The 17,552-nt window shown below is 33.1% G+C and overlaps 8 protein-coding genes across 8 annotated transcripts; 3 read left to right on the forward strand and 5 right to left on the reverse strand. All coding sequences in view use genetic code 12, as the record gives it.

The window, feature by feature from the left end:
• Nucleotides 1-64: 64 nt before the first annotated feature.
• On the reverse strand, nt 65-712 carry CAALFM_C112870CA (uncharacterized protein; the record flags this gene model as incomplete). The annotated part of the gene is made up of 1 exon (XM_717035.2): nt 65-712. The coding sequence occupies one exon, from the start codon at nt 710-712 to the stop codon at nt 65-67; it is 648 nt and encodes a 215-aa protein (XP_722128.2).
• Nucleotides 713-1,345: 633 nt separating this feature from the next.
• Nucleotides 1,346-2,905, reverse strand: CAALFM_C112880CA (uncharacterized protein; the record flags this gene model as incomplete). The annotated part of the gene is made up of 1 exon (XM_717036.1): nt 1,346-2,905. The coding sequence occupies one exon, from the start codon at nt 2,903-2,905 to the stop codon at nt 1,346-1,348; it is 1,560 nt and encodes a 519-aa protein (XP_722129.1).
• Nucleotides 2,906-5,538: 2,633 nt separating this feature from the next.
• CAALFM_C112900WA (uncharacterized protein) lies at nt 5,539-7,710 on the forward strand (the record flags this gene model as incomplete). Its single annotated transcript, XM_717039.2, has 1 exon — nt 5,539-7,710. One exon carries the CDS (start codon nt 5,539-5,541, stop codon nt 7,708-7,710), a length of 2,172 nt encoding a protein of 723 aa, XP_722132.2.
• Nucleotides 7,711-9,568: 1,858 nt separating this feature from the next.
• Nucleotides 9,569-9,733, forward strand: CAALFM_C112910WA (uncharacterized protein; the record flags this gene model as incomplete). Its single annotated transcript, XM_019475171.1, has 1 exon — nt 9,569-9,733. The coding sequence occupies one exon, from the start codon at nt 9,569-9,571 to the stop codon at nt 9,731-9,733; it is 165 nt and encodes a 54-aa protein (XP_019330716.1).
• A 390-nt stretch (nt 9,734-10,123) lies between these two features.
• Nucleotides 10,124-11,133, reverse strand: CAALFM_C112920CA (uncharacterized protein; the record flags this gene model as incomplete). The annotated part of the gene is made up of 3 exons (XM_019475172.1): nt 10,124-10,887; nt 10,971-11,007; nt 11,098-11,133. The coding sequence occupies 3 exons, from the start codon at nt 11,131-11,133 to the stop codon at nt 10,124-10,126; spliced, it is 837 nt and encodes a 278-aa protein (XP_019330717.1).
• Nucleotides 11,134-11,358: 225 nt separating this feature from the next.
• Nucleotides 11,359-12,915, reverse strand: CAALFM_C112930CA (uncharacterized protein; the record flags this gene model as incomplete). The annotated part of the gene is made up of 1 exon (XM_717041.1): nt 11,359-12,915. The coding sequence occupies one exon, from the start codon at nt 12,913-12,915 to the stop codon at nt 11,359-11,361; it is 1,557 nt and encodes a 518-aa protein (XP_722134.1).
• Nucleotides 12,916-13,039: 124 nt separating this feature from the next.
• CAALFM_C112940CA (uncharacterized protein) lies at nt 13,040-13,252 on the reverse strand (the record flags this gene model as incomplete). Its single annotated transcript, XM_019475173.1, has 1 exon — nt 13,040-13,252. One exon carries the CDS (start codon nt 13,250-13,252, stop codon nt 13,040-13,042), a length of 213 nt encoding a protein of 70 aa, XP_019330718.1.
• A 232-nt stretch (nt 13,253-13,484) lies between these two features.
• Nucleotides 13,485-17,438, forward strand: CAALFM_C112950WA (uncharacterized protein; the record flags this gene model as incomplete). The annotated part of the gene is made up of 1 exon (XM_717042.2): nt 13,485-17,438. One exon carries the CDS (start codon nt 13,485-13,487, stop codon nt 17,436-17,438), a length of 3,954 nt encoding a protein of 1,317 aa, XP_722135.2.
• Nucleotides 17,439-17,552: the final 114 nt, after the last annotated feature.

Below are 17,552 nucleotides of genomic sequence, written 5' to 3' on the forward strand. Positions count from 1 at the left end.
TTGCTTATCAGTAATCCTAACAGCCAGTAAGTCGTCAATGGGATCAAAAATCAAATCATTAGGATCATTGGTGAAAGATTGCAACAAACTTTGAATAGTTTTCTCGATAAATCTCTGGTACATTAAATTCAAAAGTAGTATTGTCAATACAGCCATGGATTCTATCCAACGGTAATGGATAYTTGGCAAACACAATAAAATCAGTTCTGGTAAATGAATCGTAAAAGGTTTTTGGATTCAATAAAAATGCGTGCCATACCATAATCACATCCAAAGGAGGCATGATCTGACTCATCATACTTTCGAACTTTTTATTCTTTATGACCTTAAAAAAAGTATCTTCTCTGACAACAGTCGACACTGTATCACAAGAATACTTCCTCAATGCCGAAACAAATATAATAAATCGTCTAACTGCATTGGTAAGAAACACTTGCCAGTATTTGTGTTGAGCCGGTTCAAGGTCTTTGATTACTTTGGAAGTACCAAGAACTTTTGCCTTCAATGCACCAAAAGCTTTCAATAATTTCAAATGGGCTACAACATCAGCAATTGTTGGTAAACCTTTGGAGTTGATGTCAGTGATTTTGTCTCGTTGAATTGAAGGGTATTCCTTTTGAGTAGAATAATTATAACTTTGAAAAGCAGCGGGATCAGATTGCTCAAGAATAGCAATAAAATCTAATACCTGATTATATCTAGGTGGATCCATGCTTATATCAATCTCGTTGAGAGTGCTAGTTCGATAATGAAAAGTGAAACTCCCATGAAAAAGATGTTATCAATCCAACATTTATAATACAATCCTGAACCAAAATAAAACATCAGTTCTTGGCTTGGCATTCTGGGAAAACTTACTTTAGTTGAAGATCATTTTTGTCTAAAGTTTATTCTTTGCTAGTGATGGGTAGTTTATAGTTTATGCTTATATAAGCAATGAAGTTCGTATGTGAATGAGGGGGGTTCAATTGTATGAAAGATTAATTCTTTTGATTCTCACAATTTGGTCGCTTTTTTTTTGTTTTACGAAGTTTTTTGATTTTATTGATTAGGTAAGCGTGAAGATAGGGCAAATGATAAGAAAAGTATAAACGTTTCTTACAAACTCGAACATAATTAGGAGAAAACTGATAATAAGAAGGAATTTCTCGAATGAATTTAACAATTGTACGAATAAACCGTAAAGTAAGATAGTTGTTAAAGAAAAAGATATCCCAAAGTTCTGTGTAAATAGAATCGCAGAATACCTTTGAGTTGATATCCAAATGATGTATATTTTACGAATTAAGCACTATTTGAATATACAAGAACAGGCTGAAATGGCCACTATAGGGTCTTGAACCATTTAATTATCAATATCAATATCAACGCCATGGTGTAATTCTAATCGAAGTTGCTTGATTTTTTTATTTTTCGTTTCAAGTTGTGTTACGAGACCTTTAATAACCTTGTAAGCATCATTATAGCCTATCATTTTTTTGTTTTTATAACGAGGACTTTGATATTTGCTTGGTGATAAATTAAATTGTCTCATAAATTTTCTTCTTGGACTTACATTAGCATCTGTGGATACTCTTGATTTCCCTTCTATTGCATTTTCTTCAGAATTTTCCTTGTCAATAGTCGAGGAAGATTTTAAAACTTTATTTGGACAGAATGGAAATAACCCTGCTACTTCCCAAGCACTTTCAATATTTTGTTTTGACATCTCATAATTTCTGGCCATTTCGTAAATCTTGAGAAACTCATCTTTTGTTATCTCATATATTCCATTCTTTTGTTGTTGATCACTGACCAATTTTTTGTATGTTTTCTTTAGTTTGTCAAAACATATGAGACCCATCAGTTTTGTAAGATATGAAGAATAAGTAGGAAGATAAAGGGCATTAATTTTATTTTCGATACATGTTTTCATAAATAAGTCATCAGCGTGTGAGCTGTTTCCATCACATATTAACAATCTGATTTCATCAGGATTATCTGGTTGTGTCTGGGGAATAAATACCTCCTTGAGCCAAGCAAGAGCAATATAATTACTTGTCCATCCACTATTAGAATTTGTATAAAACCATTTTGGTCGCTGATTTGAAAGAACCCTGTTGGTCATACGATATTCACTTTTGAAAATAACAACCGGTCGAATACTAACTCCATTAGCACTAACTGCTTCAATTACCGTAGCCATTTCCTTGTTGCAATTCTCGGTTACAGAATTCCGTTTCTTGTCATTAGCAAAATTGACATATTCATTGGTATTTCTCCCTATTTGAATACTGATTTCATCAAAACTGTAAATGTTTTCTCTTTTTATTCCCCGTTTCTCACAAATTTTCTTAAAAAGATCAAACCAATCACAAATTACTTCTTCTTCAATGGCCCTTCTCTTAGCAAAGACACGAAGTTGAACATTCTCGAAACAATCAAGTTTAGTGCGTTTTAAGAATCTTCGAACCCACTCCACATTTGTGGGAGGATCTCTTTCGGTGCACCTAGCAAGATCTTTAGCTGTTTCCAATATTAATTGGTGAGTAGGTGGCTCATCTTGCTCAATGAGCTCTATAATCCAATCAGCAAGTATTTCTTCTTGATCATTGGTTAAGCATTGTTGATTTTCATGACAAATTGCTGGTTGTTTAGCTCCATGAACACCATCTCTAATTGTAGTAACTGGAACATGGTATTTTTCACTCAACTGCCGATACAGCAAACCCGAATTGGATATATATTCATCAATAGCTTTTTGCCTATCTTCTGGTGTATATTGCATCATTAATGATTTTGTAGAGTAAAAGAAGAAAACAGAAGGTGGAATGACTGGTGGTGAATGTTTACAGAACGCGAAAATGGTTTTTGTAGTCTCTGGGTACAGACAGTTCTTCCCCCCCCCCCCAATTCTGCCCCACATTATTCTAATATATAGAGCGAACCCAAAAAAATAAAACAGACACCCAGAGATAAATGTAGACAACAACAAGCAAATCAATAGCAATCATTAAATATGAGTTTTTCATTGCCTGACTTTTCAATTATGAATACCGAAATTATACCAGAGTCATTCATGTATACATATTCGATTCAATTATTGTAATGACTGCATTAAACGAAAATTTAGTTAACATTTGAAAGCGCTAATTGGAAGCTAATAGTATTTAGATCTGTTTTCTCTCTTTTGTGTGGTATTGCTCTTTTTTTCTTTTTTGGTTTCTTTAATTAACGCCATTGTAACAACAACATGTCCGCAAATCGAATTTCACCTCCAATGTCATATATGCCTGCCGTTAAGCTGGCCATTGACGATGTAAAATCAGGTAAAGTTGCTAGTCTTCAGGAAGCAGCTTGCAATTTTAATGTCTGTTTAGATTGGTTACTTTTGGAAATTACCAATAGATCACCAGATAAATTAGTCAATTCCAAGTGGCATATATTTAGCCCAACTGTGGAGAAAGAAATCGTTGAATGGATTCTTGCCCAAGAAGATATGAACGATCCAGCAACTTGTGAAGAAGTTATCGAACATGCAAAGGAATTGTTAATCATAGGTAAAAGTACTTGGAAAGAATACCGTCGTCGCTGGTTTCAAGATTTCAAAACTAGACATCCAGAAGTTTGCATCTTTAACAAAAAAATGTACTCAAGAGAAACTACTGAATATACTGCTCAATGCAAAATCAATTCATTTTTTAACGAAATTGCGGTGATTGTCGAAGAAAAGAAAATTGAAACAAAAAGTGTCTTTTATTTAAATCAAATCACGTATGCTATGGGAAAGGCCGAAAAGCCTAAAATTACCCAAGCATACGCAGACACTAGAGGCTATGTCAAGTCTCCAGAAGGTAGAGATACATGTACAGTGATTGAAGTCGCAAATCTCATGGGTACCTTGATATTACCACCATTGTTTGTATTTAAAGGTCGGACTTCTGGAAAAAAAATTTTGAGTGATGACTTACCCAATTGGTACTATTCATCTACACCAAATGGACGGATGGATGATCGATTAGTGAGCTCCTGGTTGTGTGATATATTTTTCCCCTTTTTAAACGAAAATAATATATCCCACGCAATCTTATTATTAAGGAATAATAATGACTATATTCATGAAGTGCCATTTACTAGCAAATGCAAAGAAAAAGGTGTTATTCCATTGTTTTTACCCAGAAATTGTACAACATTGTTACCCCCATTTCATTTGGGAGAGTTGGGTCCAGTTTTACCTCTATATCAAACAAAATTGAAAGGATTGAAGACTTTTTTACGTTCTCCTACACCTCTCAAACAAAAATTGTTCTTATCTCGATATGATCAAGTTAGAAAATTGGAAATGACCAGAGAAAAATTGGTTCAAGCTTGGAAAGACTGTGGATTAATTGATTTTGATGTTGATAAAATGTTGAAATTGTCACCATTAATGATTGATGAAATTGATACAATTCCTGAAATATATAATGATAAAAAATGGTATGTTGTGGCAACCTCTAGTTTACAGAATTATGTTCAAACAGATCTGGAAAGCAGTGAGTCGGAAATTGGKTTGGGAAGATGATTTAGAAGAAAATTACAGAACTGGACCTGTGTTTAAAACTTTAGATCAATTAAGGGAAGAATGGAAAGCAGAGAAAGAACAAGCAAATCCTAAGAAAGAAGAAGAAAATCTGAATCAAAAACCAGTTGCAAAACAAAAGCAAAAACCAAATTCAACAAAGAAGCAAAAGCAGACTCCAAAGCAAAAGCAAACCAAAAAGATTACAAAGCCCAAAACATCAAAAAAGATGCTGGAAGGTATTAGTACCAGCAATATAATCAACAAACCACGTCGTACAAGAAGTAAAAAGTGATTTGACTAGTTGTTATACAAAGATTGGTTTTTATGTTTACATAGCACCTATGAATAAATGTTTAAATTGTTATTGTCAATTTTGGAACTACTACATAGGATTGTAAGTTCATCCTCTCAGTTCTTAATCAATTTGTGGTTGCTAAGATAGGGTCTGGCCGTAAACATGCTGGACCACCAATAATCCAGAAAAAAAAATATCCAGTTAAGAAATAAGTTTCTTATACAACTGCCACAATTGGCTGTAGTCGCAAACACTTCATTACATAATAGGTTCAATCACCTCAGAAAGATTATCGTTGTTGAGTAAAATTGATGGGAAATACTTGAATTGCTTGGTTTCTTGTACACGTGGTAGCATTAAGGTTACCTAATCAATAAAATCAAAAACTTCGTAAATCGAAAAAAAAAACCAAATCACAAGTCAAAGAATTAATCTTTTATACAATTGAACCCCCCTCATTCACATACGAACTTCATTGCTTATATAAGCATAAACTATAAACTACCCATCACTAGCAAAGAATAAACTTTAGACAAAAATGATCTTCAACTAAAGTAAGTTTTCCCAGAATGCCAAGCCAAGAACTGATGTTTTATTTTGGTTCAGGATTGTATTATAAATGTTGGATTGATAACATCTTTTTCATGGGAGTTTCACTTTTCATTATCGAACTAGCACTCTCAACGAGATTGATATAAGCATGGATCCACCTAGATATAATCAGGTATTAGATTTTATTGCTATTCTTGAGCAATCTGATCCCGCTGCTTTTCAAAGTTATAATTATTCTACTCAAAAGGAATACCCTTCAATTCAACGAGACAAAATCACTGACATCAACTCCAAAGGTTTACCAACAATTGCTGATGTTGTAGCCCATTTGAAATTATTGAAAGCTTTTGGTGCATTGAAGGCAAAAGTTCTTGGTACTTCCAAAGTAATCAAAGACCTTGAACCGGCTCAACACAAATACTGGCAAGTGTTTCTTACCAATGCAGTTAGACGATTTATTATATTTGTTTCGGCATTGAGGAAGTATTCTTGTGATACAGTGTCGACTGTTGTCAGAGAACACACTTTTCACAACCTTGCAAAAAATAACAAATTTGAAAGTATGATGAGTCAAATCATGCCTCCTTTGGATGTGATTATGGTATGGCACGCATTTTTATTAAATCCAAAAACCTTTTACGATTCATTTACCAGAACTGATTTTATTGTGTTTGCCAAATATCCATTACCGTTGGATAGAATCCATGGCTGTATTAACAATACTACTTTTGAATTTAATGTACCAGAGATTTATCGAGAAAACTATTCAAGTTTGTTGCAATCTTTCATCAATGATCCCAATGATTTAATTTTTGATCCTATTGACGACTTGCTAGCTGTTAGGATTACTGATAAGCAAGTCAACATTTATTGTCCACGATGTCAAAAACCATTAACGTTTCAACTGGTGCCACTAACGACAACACTGGAAACTGGATTTGCTGATCCAGGATTTGAAGCATATTCGATAGAAGACATTGACGAGCAAATCAGAAACAACCCACATTTCCAGGTAGAATGCATTTGCTTGCTTACGCCAGTTTGGAATCATGACCAATTGAGAAAACTTCAATTATACCATGATGTTCATGGTGATACTGAGTTGTCACATGCGTATAAGTATTTTTCTTCAATCATTTCAAGGGTAATTTCTATTAGACGTAGTCCTTACCTTGCCAGTTCCAGTGTTAAATCTTATGTGAAAAATAGATGGAATAACTTGCAGCTTAACTTGTATAAGGAAATGCTGTTGGTAAATTTGATCAAACTGGTTTCATCATTACCCGATGAAGAAAAGAGACTTAAAAATCTTTTGTTAAGAAGTTATCTTCAATTCAATTTGATTTATTTTACAGTTCGTGGGGGTATTGAAATTGGTGAAGATTTGGTGGGGTGTGTGTTACGACAAGAACGATTTGTTGAAAAAATGAATACAACGCTCAATTGGCTACATTCACCATTCATTTATCAAACATTATCAGAATCTTTAACGAGGTATGGAAATTTTTTCCACATGTTGACATCTAGTGACTTGAAACAAATGCTTGTTCCTACTTTGGATATCGATCTTATGTGGCACACTCATCAATTATGGAATTATGGCTATTTCAAAGACTGTTTGGAATCACCGTGTCATACGGGGATTGACCATGATGATACTGTCGATGAAAATAAATTAGACGATGGTTATGAGTTTACTCGCAAATTGTATCGCAAGTTGTTCAATCAAGAGTATTCAATTTGCTATTGTCATTCTTGTATTATGCGTCGATCTGCCACCACCAACAAATTCTCATTTTGGATGAAATCTGGTAGTAAACAAATGAGATTAGAGGAGAAAACGATTGTTAAGAATCCATTATTCAGTAAAGATGAAGGGTTTTCACATATCAGTACCCATAATTCTATTAAATTGCCAACATCACAAGCACAAATGAAAAGAAGAAAATCAATTACTGCATCTTCGTTGGAAAAAGATAGGAACAATTCCCATTATTATTACCTTCCTAATTCTTCCTTGTTTGTTATATTACCTGGCGTTCCAGTAGATTCAGGGATGTATGCATTGTATGCTAATACTCTCTGCTGTTCTATTGTCAATGCTTCGAGTTCCTATGGTAATTGTGGTGGTTTATGTACGGGTGGTAGTAGAGATGGACAAGGTAATAGTACTGGTGGAAGCTGCGGTGGCAGTAGTGGTGGTGGTTGTGGTAGCAGTAGTGGCGGTGGTGGCTGTGGAGGTGGTAGTAGTAGTGGCGGTGGCTGCGGAGGTGGAGGTGGCTGTGGTGGTGGAGGTGGTGGTTGTGGTGGAGGTGGGTAATTGATAGCAGTGTTATTGTTTGATGGTACTAGATTTTGATATTCCGGAATGGAATTAATAAAGTGTTAGAAATTCTTTATGAATCAATAAATAGAATTACAAAGTAAATACTTTAATATATATTTGAGTCAAGTTATGCTCTTATCTACTTAGCAGGTATTCTCTTTTTTACGGATGAAGGATTATTTGGCAAAAATGATAAGCTAAATAATATTACAAAAACAAGTCAATTCAATTCTGTAGTAAGTTTGGCATATGCACTTAAACTGTTGACTATTCATGCTGGATGTAGCAATTGTTAGAAGATTATGTTTTGACCAATTGTGGGTGCAAAAGCACAGTCTGATTATTCAGATAGTTGAAACAGTATAACCCCAGTACTGTTCGTTTAGCTAAATGCCGATTGATCATTTGTGGCCAGAAAATAAAGATGGAGGAGATAAGGTTTTGTTTACATTCTCCACATTTTTTGTTATCAGAAGTCTCGGATTTTGGTGTATGAGATGTATCGACAAAATTCTGGAGTTTGCTTGTATATATCAGATTTATGTTTCTGTGCTTAGCTTCCCCAATAGTGATATTTCTGGTCACATCAGAAGTTAAGTTAGTAAAGAATATTATAGCAAATCTTTTTCTCAAACAATTGTTGCTAAATTTTTAAGAAAAAAAGAAACGCAGTCAAATGCTAGTTTGTTTGATTCGTCATGATAAATACTTATCCCCACATACTAGAACAATCCACTATTATTACACTTCATTAAATGTTCAAACAGAAGGTTTATCGAACTAAAGAAAGTAAAGTTGATGACAACAACATAATCACGTGACCAAATATTAATCCTGAAAAGACTACGATTTCTTTCTTTAATTTTTGTTTTAAGATCAGTTGAATATAACAAGTATCAGCCACAATTCAAAAGAATGGTACAGCGAAGAGAAAGAGTACATAGTCTACAACTTCCGCTGTTCCGAGTAAATTCGAAATTCTCGCATTTCAATTTGCGGTATTTTTTTTGCTGGTGAATTTCTTTTTCTAACAAGCTGTTGTTGTTGATGATGACCAACTTTCTTAACTGCGAACAACATAACTCAATGGGCAGTAAAGAGTAGATAGCGGTATTATGCATACTGCAGAGCAACACACCGAATAGTAAGGAGGTTGAACTACTAGCAAAGGATTTTGGAAAAGTGGAGAATTAAAGCTCAAGCAGAATTTCAATTTTTTAAACAATACTTGCTATTATGCTCTACTAATGTAAATGACACTCTATAAGGACAAGAGGAAAATCATTTATTTATTTTTAGACATTTATCGGAAAATATCGTTCCATGATGGGCTGTATCTTTAGTGTAAAGGAAGAAAGGAACTCCAACTTTTTTGCAATGGAGTTATAGCGGTATTTACTCGTTTTAGTAATATGAGAGTACTCGCCAATCGGAAAAACCTTGCGCGCAAATTTTTGTCACACTCTCTCATTCGCTTTAGTTGATAATAAAAACAACAATGGCTGCACGCCAGCGACCCAGCAACGGAGTTTACACGCGTGAATGGAACTGAACCAGGCTGCATAATACTATGCAGGAAAACGGCTCTCCTCCCCTCCGATCCATTAATCCGAAGGCATAAAATTATGAGTAATTGTTTTAGACATGAAAAGTTTTTTTTTTTTCACTTTCACTTTCAAGTGGATAATTTTGAAGAATATAAATAACCATTTGAATTTCCAATTTATGTTCTAAAGTTTTTTTTATTTTAATCACTTATCAATTACTGATTATCATATTTGCTTTATTCACATAGAATATTCTACATTTTAATCACATCACATCACAACAATAATAATACTATCTAAATAAAATGGCTGCTTCTATTTCACAACCACAACAACAACCAATTAAATTGACTGCTGCTCAAAAAGAACAACAAATAATGCAAGAAATTAGAAATAATTCTATCAAATACGAAAGTAAATTTGAAGGTTCATTCTTGGGTGAAATCTTTGGATTTGCCATTAGAAAATAGATATCGAGTGTTTCGTCGCTTATAAAATTGTTTTGCTTGGGTTAATTTGTATTTTGGTTTAAAATTATAGAAAAAAAGATAATTTGTTCAATGAATTAATATTAATATCTTTATGAAGTTATGAGTTCTGTTTAATTTATATATTTATTTATATATATATATCAATAAAATATTCTTGTTATTATAAAATCTTTTTGTAAGAGGGTGGTGGTTTGTGCCTTGCATAATCAATTCTTTTTTTCGTAACCATCGCATGGCTGTTATAGTGATTGAAAAAAATTTACCTGACTCACATCTACAAAGTATTTTAGCTTGCTAGAAGTATATACTATTATCACCATTCTCTGCTCTTTGTATAAAAAAGTCAATTCAATATATATTTCACTATCTTTAAGAGAAAAAACTAATCTTAACCACTACGGTAAATGATAAATGTACCACTGCCAACAAACCAAGTATAATATAATACAATTTACCTGATTCATTAAGAATCAAGCAATTCTTCTTTACTATAGGGCTGATTTTATTCAAATTACTGAATCCAGTGATAGCACCAAAAACACCAACAAAGACCCATTTCAAAATATCACTATTTATGAAAACTATGAGTAGATTAATAATGGTTATTGGCACCCATAATACATTGGTGTATCCATATATCGAGACGGTTTTCACTAAATCAATAGGATGAGGAAATTTGTTATAATACGTTGTTATTGCCCATAACAAAAATGGAACAATGAAATTATATCCATAAAATAAAGAAATTGATTTGATTAATAAACTGAAATCATAAGAGTACGGTTTAGATGTATCATCACCACGTAGCCATTGATTCAAAAGATTTGACCCCGTTGAACTCACAAACATGAGAAAAATCAATGTCCCTGTAATCCAAACAAATCCATATAATTCATGGGGATATTGTCTTTGATCATCACCTTCATTTGCTTGTGAGAATGGATTTAATGCCTTTTGCAATTTGACATAAAATACATCACTATCTAAATCGAAAAATGAACGATAGAAATTTATTTGAAATATATGTGATTTTGTGGACTGTTGAGCATTACTTGAAGATTGTGGTTGCAACGGTTGTTGCTGTTGTTGGTTTGTAGAGGACTCAAATGTGTTTGTGGAATCTATTGGCGTTTCTATCAAATATGTTAGTAAGAAGTTTATCTAAAATTGAAACTTAAACCCCATGCAATTAATTGTTGCATTTAAGGATACATACCATCTGGTTGAATGTAATCGTCACCTAATAAATCACCCTAAAATCAAATCATGTTAGTATTTTCTCAATTTCAATTTATTGCTACTTTTTCCTTGCAATTAGACAAGATACATTTGCAATAACATACTTGAGAGTCCTTTAGCTTGGTATATGGTTGAGACATATTAAAATAGTGTAGTTGTTGTTGTAACTAGAACAAACACTGTGTTTGTATTTTTCCCCTTCTCTAATTTGGATTCAACACATTTTTACTTCCGACAATTCAATAAAAAACTTTGTAAAAGGTACACGATAATTTGTTCTCAAGCATTGAAGTGTTGGAATTAATCTGTTTTAGACATTAGCACTATCTAGCTATATTATAGAGGATATATACAATCAGTGAGTTTCACAATCGGTTATAAGCATCAGCTAATTTTTTGGTTACAGTAACATTGCCATTAGAAGCATTTGCTGGTTGTTGATTCAATTTTTCATTATTAAGAAAACTCTCCATGCTACCATATGGGGTTTCCCAAGGATTCATAATTGGTTTACTAATATTGCTTTCTTTGACACTTTTTTTGAAGGAATTGAAAGGTTTACCTTTTATATTTGAATCTTGGGGTACAGTTAAATCTCTAATATTTTTGCTTCCCCTTGAACTGACATAATTAGAAGATGAGCTTTCATCAAAACATTTCAAGTTGGCTGGTTGTGCAGATAGCGTTTTGTCGTCACTAAGCTCATATTGGCTCTCCTTCATAATGAACTCGGGATCAAATTCAAATTTACCCTTTGTTTCTTCTAATTGTGTTGTGAAAAACAACCCACCCAAACATATAAATGAAATAATTAAAAATAACCAACCATTGAGTTCCTCCATTAAAAATGAAAAAGACAAAGAAGTACATGCTTCAAATAACCAATGCAAACTCATGATCACAACCCAGCCTTTTATTCTCGAACTGGTTGAAAAAGTTTCTATAATGTACAACCAACACGTTGGTACTAGCATTGAATAGTAAACAACATCTAGAAACACTGTTAATGCTAACACCACAGACGCCTTTTCTGGGTAGAAAACAACTCTCATAGCCCAATCCAAACTTGGCTGTTCGCTTTTAGGAATAGGTATAGAAAACCCAAGAAATAAAATCATATAGCTAATGATGACAATCGTTGTCAAAAACATACCAAAAACAAGGACATCCTTTCTTCTCATCATATCAATTATTAAAATTGGCGCAGTTGCAAACAAAACTCGCATCAATAGCAGGAAAATCGTAACTGTTTTCAAACTTTCACCCATGATTTGACATGACTGACAAATGTAATCCAAACTCTCCAAAATCTTGCTAGTAGAAGTGAAATCAACGAAAAACAACAACAAAATACCTCTACACACCTCCTTGATATATTTTTTCCCAAATAATCCATTAATTGAGCAACTCTTGATACAAACACCTGTTGAATACTTTTTAATCACATAATGTTTATCACCTAATCTGATCCTGTCTTCTTTTGTTTTGCGACGTTTCAATATAGAAGAGTTTTTAACTTCTATCAGTTCTAAAACATCAGCGGCAGAAGTCCATTCACAATTTGCCGCTAACCACTTGGGCGACTCTGGTATGAATGCGATAAATGTAGCAGCAAAAACAAGTGGGATCACTTCAATAGCCCAGAACAATCTAGAGTATTTCGATTCGTTAAGAAATCTTTCTGATATCAAACGGATAACATAAATGAACAAATTTCCCAAAGCACAACTAAATATAAATATTGATAAAATCCTACCTCTGTTTTGCACAGGAATGATTTCGTACTGATATATGGGAATCGTAACAAATGCCATTCCAATTGCAATACCATTAATAATTTTACCAATAATCAACATGGTTATGGTGTCCAGAATGAAAGCAAAAATTATACCTATAATCCATATAACTGATAAGCTTTCCATTGATCTGATAAATCCAAAATGTTCTGATATCTCACCACCAATCACACTTCCAGCTGTCAAGAAAAGAAAAAAAAAAGTTAGAATCAAAAATAAGATAAATAAACCTTGTATATCTTTATTGGTATTAATAATTACCTATTGCACCTAAATAGTTGGTTGATTTTAATAGATTAATATCGAATTTGGTGGGTTCACGATACAATGTTGCAAATAAACTCGTTTGGCGAACACTCAAGTATGAATACAATTCCATCCCTGAGACAAAACTAAACAACGATATAATTAATCCAATAGCATAATAGTTGTATAATTTTTTAATTTTTTTAACACCCTTCATAATGGTATAAAAGTTGATTATATTAATTGAAGATAAAGAAGAAGAACAATATCAAATTAAAATGTAACACACATAAGCGAACAATGATTTGCGCGCTATCAAGTACAGAAAATGATTTTTTAAAGAATAAAATTACTCAATGGCATTTTTTTTGAAGCGATATCAACAACAATACTATTGATTTATTTCCGAAGAATACTGGTTGGTCTCCTAAACTATGGAGACAGATAAAATGGATATTGAAAATGAAAAGTACCGGTTTATATCACTAGATTTGTATGACAATAAACCCGAAAAAGAAGTGAAGAAAGTATTAGTCAAGCAGACCCTACTACATTCACCAATCATCACTAATATTATAACTGACTTTAAAGTCCGGATCAATAAACCATTCAAGGGTGTATCTAGTGAGTCATTTAATGACGAAGAGTTTCAGACCCTTATCCCTCAGGAAGAGGATTCGCAATTAGATGCCTTCGGTGATAGCGACGATGATGATGATCAATTGTTATTTGGTGTGTCTAATGACACTACTGTCACATTACCCGAACAGTCTCAGCAAATAACACCACAGTTTAAAACAGTCGAAGTAATTGTCAAACACACATCTATTGTAGTTGATGGGATAGAGTTTTCTACAAAGTCAGCTATTAGATCATCATGTGTTGTCAAATCAAGTACCAATGAGGACGAGCATCATTTATTCATTTCATTAAAATCTGGGTTCTTGCTCCTTATCCGATTGTATTATGTGCCCAGATATTATAAAGACAACAGTTATGAGTTTCAAACCAATCATAATGTAGACAATGGTGAAGGAAATTCCATTTTTAAACCATTTGTGATACAGTGGTGGGATACAGGAAGCGATCAACCTACACCTGGGTTAGAATCATGTGGATCTTTACTTAAATCGTCACCCTCGGGACTTTCTACAGTAGCTTTTTCTAGCTCGCGATCATTCAGATTATACATGACACAAAGCTCCACTGGTGGCACGGTATTAAGAAACCACATTAATATTCCAATGGACGGGTTTCTTATTGATGCTTGTTTTATAGAGCCAAATGCCACAGTACAAACAGACATGTTATTTACTTTGATATTCACGGAGACTAGACGGTTGACTATAAATTTGTTTTTATGGTCTAATGTTGAAGGCGTATGGCAAGGTTTTTCTCGAGAAGTGCTACCGTTGGAAAACGACACCGAAATACCGGTGTTTGTTGCACCTCTTACCAACAACTGTTCATTTTTATTTGTATCACCAACAAAACTAACTATTGTTACTATTCATGACATTATTTCTGCAAGTTATGATTTTAAAACGATCGAGGCACCTTGGCAAAAGTCATTCCCAACCACCTATCATATCCCAAAAGAAAACACCTCACCAATAGAGATTGCTAAATTTGATGAAGTTCTAATATCTACAGATACAGGAGCCATATACTCAATTCAGGTAATTGAGAATTCATTTGGTAAATGTGATCCAATAATACGTGTTGCAGATAGTATTTCCCATTTTGTTTTAGAAAAAAGAAAAGAAAACTATAGAATGATATATGCAAGTACTGGTGGCTCAAGCAAAGATATTTTAATACCAGGGTTGTTTTCAAGTGAAGTTTTAGCTGACATTAGCAATATGTCAAAAATACCATATACTAATGCCAAACTACTAAATGATTTCAAACCTTGGGCTCCTCTAGTGGATGTCTCAATAATTGATTCAAAACATATAAAAGATTCAAAACTACCATTAAGAAACGAAATTTGGGGTGTGGGTGGTATTGGAAGGAAAAGCAAATTGAGCCAATTTCGATTTGGATACACCGCTACTAAGAAAAGCAATACTTATGAAAAACTTCGTAAAGCCATTGGCTTATGGAAATTACTGGTCAATGAATCTAATTACTTGTTATGTTCATTACCATTTGAGACAATATTATTGGAAGTTCAAGCAAGTTCAAAAGATGCATTTGTGGAAATATCAGATGCATATTTGATAACTGACAATCTGACAATCTATGCAACAGTAATACAGGATAGTATTATCATTCAAATCACTAACAATTCAATTACTTTATCAGATTTGGTTTATCGCAAAATAAGTCAATTTGTTGAATTTTCAATTGTCTTCTGCGAAGTGTTGCAAGACTTTTTGATATTGATAGTTGAAGACACCGACAAACAAGTCAAGATTAAAATTTATCGGATAGTTTTCTCGGAAGTGTCACCAACTCTAGAAGGAGACACGGATACCGACATTTTTAAGTATTTTGAGCTCACCTGTGAACAAGTATTGGATTTCCAACCATCCATGCTTAAAGCTTGTACAGTTAAAGATGAAGAATTAACAATCGCCATAGGTGGATTTGACGGTAACTTGCATTTTATATTATTTAAAGACGGAGAATTAACCATTTTGAAGACACATGATTTAATCCAATTTTCCAACTATAGTCATGATGAAATTACTGAACTCAGCTTCATCATTCCACACGACATGATTGTCACTGAGAGTGAAATCATCATTGGCACACAAGAAGGTTATTATCTTAAATTTGATATTGTAAACGGTGTCAAAAATAATTTACAATGCAAACAATTTCTCAGAATTGGTTCCACTAGTGTCAGATTATGTCCTACTTCGGATGTAAAACTACTACTTGTTTACAGTGACCAGTTATGGTTACTCAACAAATACGAATCAGAATATCCAAAACGAGTATATTTCGACGATAATTTTGAACGTTCAATACTACAATCAGTGGAGATTAAAAATACAAAGAATAACAGCAAATGGAAGAGTTTAGCATTGATAAGAGACAATGGATTAGTGTTAGTTGATGTGTCATCGTTTTGTCAACCTAGTATCAGACAATTATCCATGCCAGATAATGCCAAAAAACTTATTTATATACCACATGTTTCTACTTTTTTGGTTTTATATCATTCCAATTATGCCAATAGTCGAATCAAGTGTGTTGATAAAAAGTCAATCAAAGTTGTACCACACAGAGAAACAAATATTAAATATCGTTTGACAAGTAATATGAATGGAGGTGATAATGAAACATACATATTCCAAGATGATGAAATACCTATTTCAGTGTGTATTTGGGAAGTGCAAAGAAATGGATCTAAAAAATCAATGACCACCAAAAAAATCTTGATTGGATGTGAAAAGAGATCATTCGATAATAGTTGTAAAACAACTGGGGTGGTGAAAGTATTGGATTTGAAAAAGATTCGAAGTAATAGTGAACACAATAATAATAATAGTCCTGATGACAATTTTTCTGGGGTTTTAATAACTGAATTGACTTCATTTGATCATGATTTGCCTGTTACAAACATTTTACAATTCAATCAAAACATCATATTTACAAGTGAGGGAAACTTATATTCTACAAGTTATAATGAATTGGAGAAACGATTTACTCCAGTAAAATTATTTCAAACTTTACCTAGTCGGATTATATCTCTTTATGTGTCGCCATCGTCACAAAAGAGAACTTTATTAGTGTCTACCAGCAATGATTCAATTTATCAATTCATTGAAACTTCACCGGGGGTCATCACATACATGAATGAAGATCCTCAACCAAAAAGCTTTATTAATCAAATTAATTATCAATCACAGATTTTTGCTGGTGATAAAATCCGTTCAAATATAACTATCATCAATATGAATGATGATAAAAATAGTCGACCATTTCATTGGGATAGGAAAAATTTGCAAATTTCAGGTATTGCAAGAGTATATTCTGCAAAATTGAATAATAATTGGATACAAACATCGAATACAAGTATTAACGACAACAACAACAACGCCATTATTAATGATTTTGGAGGATATTATGAGGATAACGACTCTATTTATGATGACGAAGATGAAGATAATTGTGTTGTTGGTGTAAGTGTAAATGGGGAAATCGTTGCATTAAGGTCAATTTCACAAGATTCAAATGAGATAAATTCCATTACTACAAAATTAGGAATGTCGTTGGAGAAACAGGTTTCCAAATTGAATCGTCCATTTATTAATAAAATTAGTGGTACCAGTTTGTTATCACTAAATAAACCAAAATTTGATTACGTTACCAATAACCGTTTTGAAGAATTGGTAGACTATGATTTGGAAGAGTTATCCAGTATACATAATTCGGTTCTTAACTTGTAAACTCACATGGTATATAATATGTAAATACAACTTTGTACAGATATAAAAATTAATAGCTATATTTCATTTAAATACATATACAAAAAAAAGTGCTTCTCCTTAGCAGGCCAGAAA

This window comes from Candida albicans, chromosome 1 (assembly GCF_000182965.3).
Source record: "Candida albicans SC5314 chromosome 1, complete sequence".
Classification (NCBI taxonomy): domain Eukaryota; kingdom Fungi; phylum Ascomycota; class Pichiomycetes; order Serinales; family Debaryomycetaceae; genus Candida; species Candida albicans.